Raw genomic sequence first — 6,475 nt, forward strand, 5'->3', positions numbered from 1 at the left:
GTTGGATATACTGGATAAGGGGCAAAGAAACCTCAAGGATGAGTACTGGTTTTTGCTTTGGACAGTTTTACACATGGTGATGTCATTTACTAAAATGGTAACGCTGGAGGAAGATTTTCACAATACAGATCAAAAATACCATTATGGATATGTTTCACTTGTTGGGACTATTAGCTATCCAAAGAGAGATGTCTTATGGACAGATTCAAATGCAGATTTGGCACCTGGGCACGGTGGCTCATGCCTGTAATCCCAGCACTTTGAGAGGCCAACGTGGGCAGATCACTTGAGGTCAGGAGTTCGAGATCAGCCTGGCCAACATGGCAAGACCACGTCTCTGCAAAAATACAAAAATTAGCTGGACGTGGTGGCACATGCCTGTAGTCCCAGCTACTTGGGAGGCTGAGTCAGGTAAATTGCTTGAACCTGGGAGGTGGCGGTTGCAGTGAGCCGAGATTATGGCACTGCACTCCAGCCTGGGTGACATAGCGAGACTCCATCTCAAAAAAATAAAAAAATGCAGTGGCCATGAATGGAAACACAAATTTGGAAGTCTTGATGTGGGTGGTAGGGGGGATTTTAAAATGTCTATGGCCATAGAGAAGTGGCCAGGAACCAAATATCTGAAGGATGAATAGAGAAGTGACCAAAGAAGACTAAGAAGGAATGGCTGTTGGGATAAAGATAAACCAAGGGATACTGTATTATAAAACCAAGAGAGAACAGGTCAGCTGTGGGAGTGGAGCCAAGAAGCTGAGGAACATGAAGTAAAAGAGGAGTTCATCTGGTAGATATGGCAAAGTGGAGGATGTTGGTGACTATAGAAAGAGCAACTTCCATGGAGAGGAAAGTGTTAGGAGTAATTTGATTATGCTTTCTTGTAGGATTTTAAAATAAAAATAAAAATAAAACAAAATCCTAGAAACTTAGTCCTGGAAACCATTTGGAAATATCAGGAAAGTTTACCTGTACTAGTCTGTTTTCACACTGCTAATAAAGACATACCCAAGGCTGTGTAATTTATAAAGGAAGGAGGTTTAATTGACTATCAGTTCAGCATGACTGGGGAGGCCTCAGGAAACTTACAATCATGGAAGAAGGGGAAGCAAACATGTCCTTCACATGGCAGCAGCAAAAAGAAATGGCGAGCAAAAGAGGGGAAAGCCTCTTATAAAATCATCAGATCTTGTGAGAGCTCACTATCGTGAACTCTCAACAGCACGAGGGTAACTGACCCCATAACTCAATATGCTCCCACTGGGTACCTCCACGACACATGAGGATTATGAGAGCTACAGTTTAAGACGAGATTTGGGTGGGGACACAGCCAAACCGTATCATTACCTCAAATGGTAATGTCACTTAGTCACCTTGTTAAATAAAAATAGATGCTATTTTTGACCCAGAACATATTTAAATGTGATTTAAAATGCAATGTAGAAACTGAAAATCAAAGATAATGGGTTTTTCTTTCTACTGCCAGGGGCATATGACTCCCTCTTGGTGAATTCCTTTCTTTGTACTAAGACCCATATTGAGAAATGAATTGTTTGTATTTGGGCCAATCTCCCAAGGCAAGAGAACAGAGCCAAATACAGAGACCCAAGTTAGTGTGCCCCTTGGTATCTGTCAGGCCAACGGGTTAAGCTGATTTGGAATGTTTTGTATGTCAGTGTTGTTTTTCATTTTACAGTTGATACATATGTTGAAAAACTAGGAAATTACTTTAGAAAAATAATTTTATTGTGCTTATGAGCAATAATGCAAAAAAAATAATGTCAGCCTCACCTTCACAGTGGTTTATTTAATGCTATCTTTTGAAATCATTGTATATTTATTCAATGACACTCCTTCATTAGTGAAGCTATTTTTAAACTCATTGTTCTTAATCCAATGAGCGTGTTTTAAATTAATTGAAATATTTCTCCAAGTTGCTTAGAAGCCAACAACTGCATTTAATGAATGAGATTCTAAAGGCTGCCTGAAATGACATCCTCGTGATGAGAAAACAGTGTTTGACAGCATGTAATTTTTTAGTCAATAAATTGAAAACCAAATTCAAGTTGATGATTTTAGAGTATAAGATATTTATTTGAAAATAGAAATTGACTCCAAAAATCTGAACTAATAAAGCTACATCATAGTAGAACTACATTTAAAATCGTATCTTTGTGAGTTTTTTTTCAGAAGAGTACAGAATTCTAAACACAAAAAGCCTATGACTTAATTTGTTGGGCTTTGCAGATGCTTTGTTAAACGAATGCTTACTGAAAAGCCAGTGATTTGACATTTATTTTGAAAAGGTGTATTGGAAGAAAGTAGTGAATCATAACATGAGCTTTAATTTTTGATGGGCTATCAAAGTAGGTATTTATTTCCATTCATGAAGTAGAAATGAAAATCAAAACGCAACAATTCAGGAAAAAATAATAAGGATTTTGCTTTGACCTTCAATGTGTTTTGAGTTCCCACTGGAGCTATTTTTCAGTAATTTTTGCATTTTTCAACTCTTGGCAGACTACCACTACCACAAAACAAGAGTTTTTCTAAATTAATTTAAACTGATATGCTACAAAAATTTTTACTTTGTAATTGCTTTATATTTTTAAAAATAATTTATTGAATTTATCTTATATGCAAAAACTTTTTTTCTAACAGTAAGGGAGCTGGCAAGTATTGCTAATATTAAGAAATTGAACTTGTCCCCTGGTATAAACTAGTCACATTACTACGTTTCAAAACACAGGAGATACCGTTAAGCGTTTAACAAAACCCACAATATGAGTGAGTCTGTATAATAATAAACTGAATCACAATATGGTGTTTCACTATAATCTGCTTGACCACAGAATACTGGTAGAGATTGACATCCACTGAAAATTAAGTAGCATTTTAAAAAAGTGAAAATGCTTGTTTTTATAGGGGTATTCCAACTTTAATCACATAAATGTGTAACTACGTGTATGTACCTGTGTGTAATATATGTATATATGTACATATATATGTATGTAATTACATACACATATATTACTTATTTTGGTCTTTGTCTAATTTCATCTCTGTTGTGACATTTTTCTAGTTGACCATTCTTTCCTTCTGGAATCTTTCTTTGCTTCTGCGATACTCTGGCAGCATTTAAAAAATTTTTTATTAGTTTGCTTTTAAAAATTTTTTCCTATTTCTCAATCTGTTTTACATGTTGTTTTCCCTACTCACATCTCCATCTTTTTCATGTTGATATTTCCCAGAATCCAGTTCTGATTTTCTTCTATTTCATGGATTCAATAGGAATCCACAAACAAAAACTCTCAGGTCTAGCTCTCCAACCCAGTTTCCTTGACTCAGCTCAAAACACACATCCAGCTGCCTACTGGGATGTCCCGCAGATGACTTTCTACGTCCCATTTAGAATTCATCTTTGTATCTTTATCTCCTATATCAGCCAATGGTATGATCATCCACTTCCATCCTGTATCCTCAAACCGGGGAATTTCCTGTATTCATGCCCCTGTGAAACTTTTTCTCCAATCAACCAGTACAAACACATGCAAAGAATTCCCAAGCTCTTTGGTCATACTTCCTTAATGTTTCTCAAATGCCTCTCCCACAACACCTCCTACCAATTTTTCTTTTTGCCTCCACTCTGATCCCGCTCTGATGTTCTTCTGTGCTCCTGGATATCTTATGTCTTTGCACATGTCACTCACGATACCTAAAAGTTCCTTCTAACCAACTCTTTACCTAATTCCTACTTCTTTAAAATTTGACCAAGGAATTTCCCCTTCTCATCTTCCATAACTTTCCCATTTTCACATCTTCCACTTCCTTCCTAGCCTGGGGGCTAGAGGTTAAGAGGAAAGCGACATAGAGGCTTGGATTTGGGTGAGCACCCAAGAACTGATGGTGGAAGAAAGCCATGAAGAAGCACAGAAACAGCCTGCCCTGGATGCTTCTGCAGGTGCAGGGCAGCCCAGAAAAGGCAATTAGAAAAGATGACTGGTATGGTAGGGAGTCTGGCTAGTATGAACCAATAAGTAATTGGTTGAACAAGTAAGTAAACAGATTCACGGTAATAAGATCCCAGTTTCTCACTGTTGGAGGACCTACTTATCAATATGAAAAATGGGAAGGCTAGAATGAACACTTGAGCGTCTGTATTGGAAGCAGAGATATAAACATGAACTAATTGGTGTTTAATAAGTATACATATACAGACAGAGATAAACTGTGTGTGTGTGTGTGTGTGTGTGTGTGTGTATTTCTTACCTCCATGTGATGGAAGGTCACAAAGGTAATGATATCCCAGTGACAGTGAGCACAACAAGCACTAGATCTTGGTTTGTAAATGTCACCCTCACTATAAGGAACCAGGGCTTCTTGGGGAAATATCTGGAGCATGAGAAGTATAGGGTAAGCCTGGAACACCCTATTTGATAAAGAAGTACTCAAAAAATGATGGAGATCTGCAAAAAAAAATACCCAGAAGTTACTTTAAAGGAGTCCCTGTAGCCAAATCTGGGACAATTTGAACATCACATTAACACTAATGATCATGAGAGCAAAATCCATTGAATAACACAGTAATCCATGAGTCTATACTTGTATTAATTCATTGATTGATTAATATCAAAATAAGGGAGAAGGGAAAGCTCATCCTTACAGTGGAATACCAGCTAATAAGTGTAGAATGATGGAACTAGAAAATCACCATTGGTCACTGTCATGGTGGTAGTTGACTGCAATGGAAGTTATCAGTGGAGATGAAGAGTAGGGTGGGTTGTGTCTGATGAGTAGCAAGACCTGAGGGTAATCTCAGAATATACTTCCACAAATACAAATCAATTGCCAAAGGGAAAATGATGACCTTTATAATGGAGGAAATTGGCAGATACCAACATGACCAGAAGATCAAGGTTAACATCACAGTTGCTGAGGAAGTTGACACTGTGTGCTTTTGATACAATGAAGTATGAAAATCAGGCATCAATCTGAGATTTTACAGCCATAAAAGCAGAGTCTGAGTCCTGTCATCAGGACACTTACAACAGACCCAGATTGAATATATGTCAAAATGTATGTCCTGTGTGCTTTAAAAGATCAAAAACATGAAAGAGAGAAAAAAAACTGAGGAACAGTTTTGACTAAAGTAAATTGAAGGGAAATAGCAGAAAAATATAATGAGTATTCCTAGGTGGGATTCTGGACCAGAAAGAAAAACAGAGACATTATTGAGTCAACTGGCAGCACTGAAAGGGGCATGTGAGTTGCACAGTGGTTTTAGACAAACATGGCTTTCCTGACTTGGATGGCTGCACAGTGATTAGGCAGGTGAGTGTCCTCATTTGGGGGAAACACTCACTGGAGTATTGAGGAGAGAAATACTATTGGAAACTTGCTCTCAAAGCATTCGGACTGGTTATAATAGGTATCTGTGTGTGTGTGTGTGTGTGTGAGAGAGAGAGAGAGAGAGAGAGAGAGAGAGAGAGAGAGAAATAGGAAGTTAACAGCTGAATCTGGGCAAGGGGGATAATTAAAGTGGTTTTTTCCACATTATACACAACCTTTCTCTCTATTCAAAAGTATTTCAAGATAGGAGAAAAAATAGTTAATACCTGTTTTAAAAATTCAACGAAGATACCAACTTCTCTTAGGAAACTTCCTGCCCTCTCTGCCAACAGACTCCCTCACAGCCTGATGCTCACCTACCTACTTGCCACAGTGTTTTAATACTTATCTGTGATACTAATGTATTAGGAGTGCCTTAGAAACAGTGACAAACACATAATAAATGCCCAATAACTGTTAGCTATTATTATGATTCTATCAAGCTGTGATCAAAAACAGAGATGTGGCGGTCCTAGTGACGTCCAACCACAGTGCAGTCTAGAAACTTCTAGGATTTCATTACAGTTTTCAAGGGCCTAGGAGAGTGAGGTGGCATGTATTCTCTAAGACTATAAGGGAAATAACTGGAAGGATTGTAAGGCCCAACATATATGCAGATGCAACATAAAAAAGAGAGTTCTTGGCAGGGAAACTAAAGAACCAATGATGTACAGTACTGGGATCTAAGGCACCTGCTGGAGGACAGGATTCCGGGTCACCGAGTCAAGGGGAGCTTGCCTGCTGCATGTATTTTATCAACTGCTTTGTTAAATGATGAACTAACGAGGCTGTCGCATGCATAATGATTTTATGTCAAAAACATCTGTTCTTCCTTTTTCATGCAGATTGAGCCTTTTTTTGTGAGTGTGGCACTTTATGACCTCAGAGACAGCAGGAAGATTTCTGCTGATTTTCACGTGGATCTAAATCATGCTGCTGTCAGACAGATGCTCTTGGGGGCGTCTGTGACTTTGGAAAATGGCAACATTGACACCATCACTCCAAGACAATCAGAAGAGCCTCACATCAAGGGACTTCCAGAGGAATGGCTAAAATTTCCAAAGCAGGTGGCACTTTTGTTTACTTGTGA

The 6,475-nt window shown here is 38.2% G+C and overlaps 1 protein-coding gene across 12 annotated transcripts in view; it reads left to right on the forward strand.

The window, feature by feature from the left end:
- DOCK10 (dedicator of cytokinesis 10) overlaps window positions 1-6,475 on the forward strand; it is a 275,833-nt gene that overhangs the window by 170,283 nt on the left and 99,075 nt on the right. For all 12 annotated transcript variants that reach the window (XM_032277648.1, XM_032277643.1, XM_032277637.1 and 9 more), the window contains exon 12: window positions 6,231-6,452. In XM_032277648.1, coding sequence (XP_032133539.1) covers window positions 6,231-6,452 — 222 coding nt within the window. The remainder of the gene's footprint in view (window positions 1-6,230; window positions 6,453-6,475) is intronic.

Source organism: Sapajus apella, unplaced genomic scaffold, assembly GCF_009761245.1.
Source record: "Sapajus apella isolate SASKATOON/1434 unplaced genomic scaffold, GSC_monkey_1.0 scaffold10, whole genome shotgun sequence".
Lineage (NCBI taxonomy): Eukaryota > Metazoa > Chordata > Mammalia > Primates > Cebidae > Sapajus > Sapajus apella.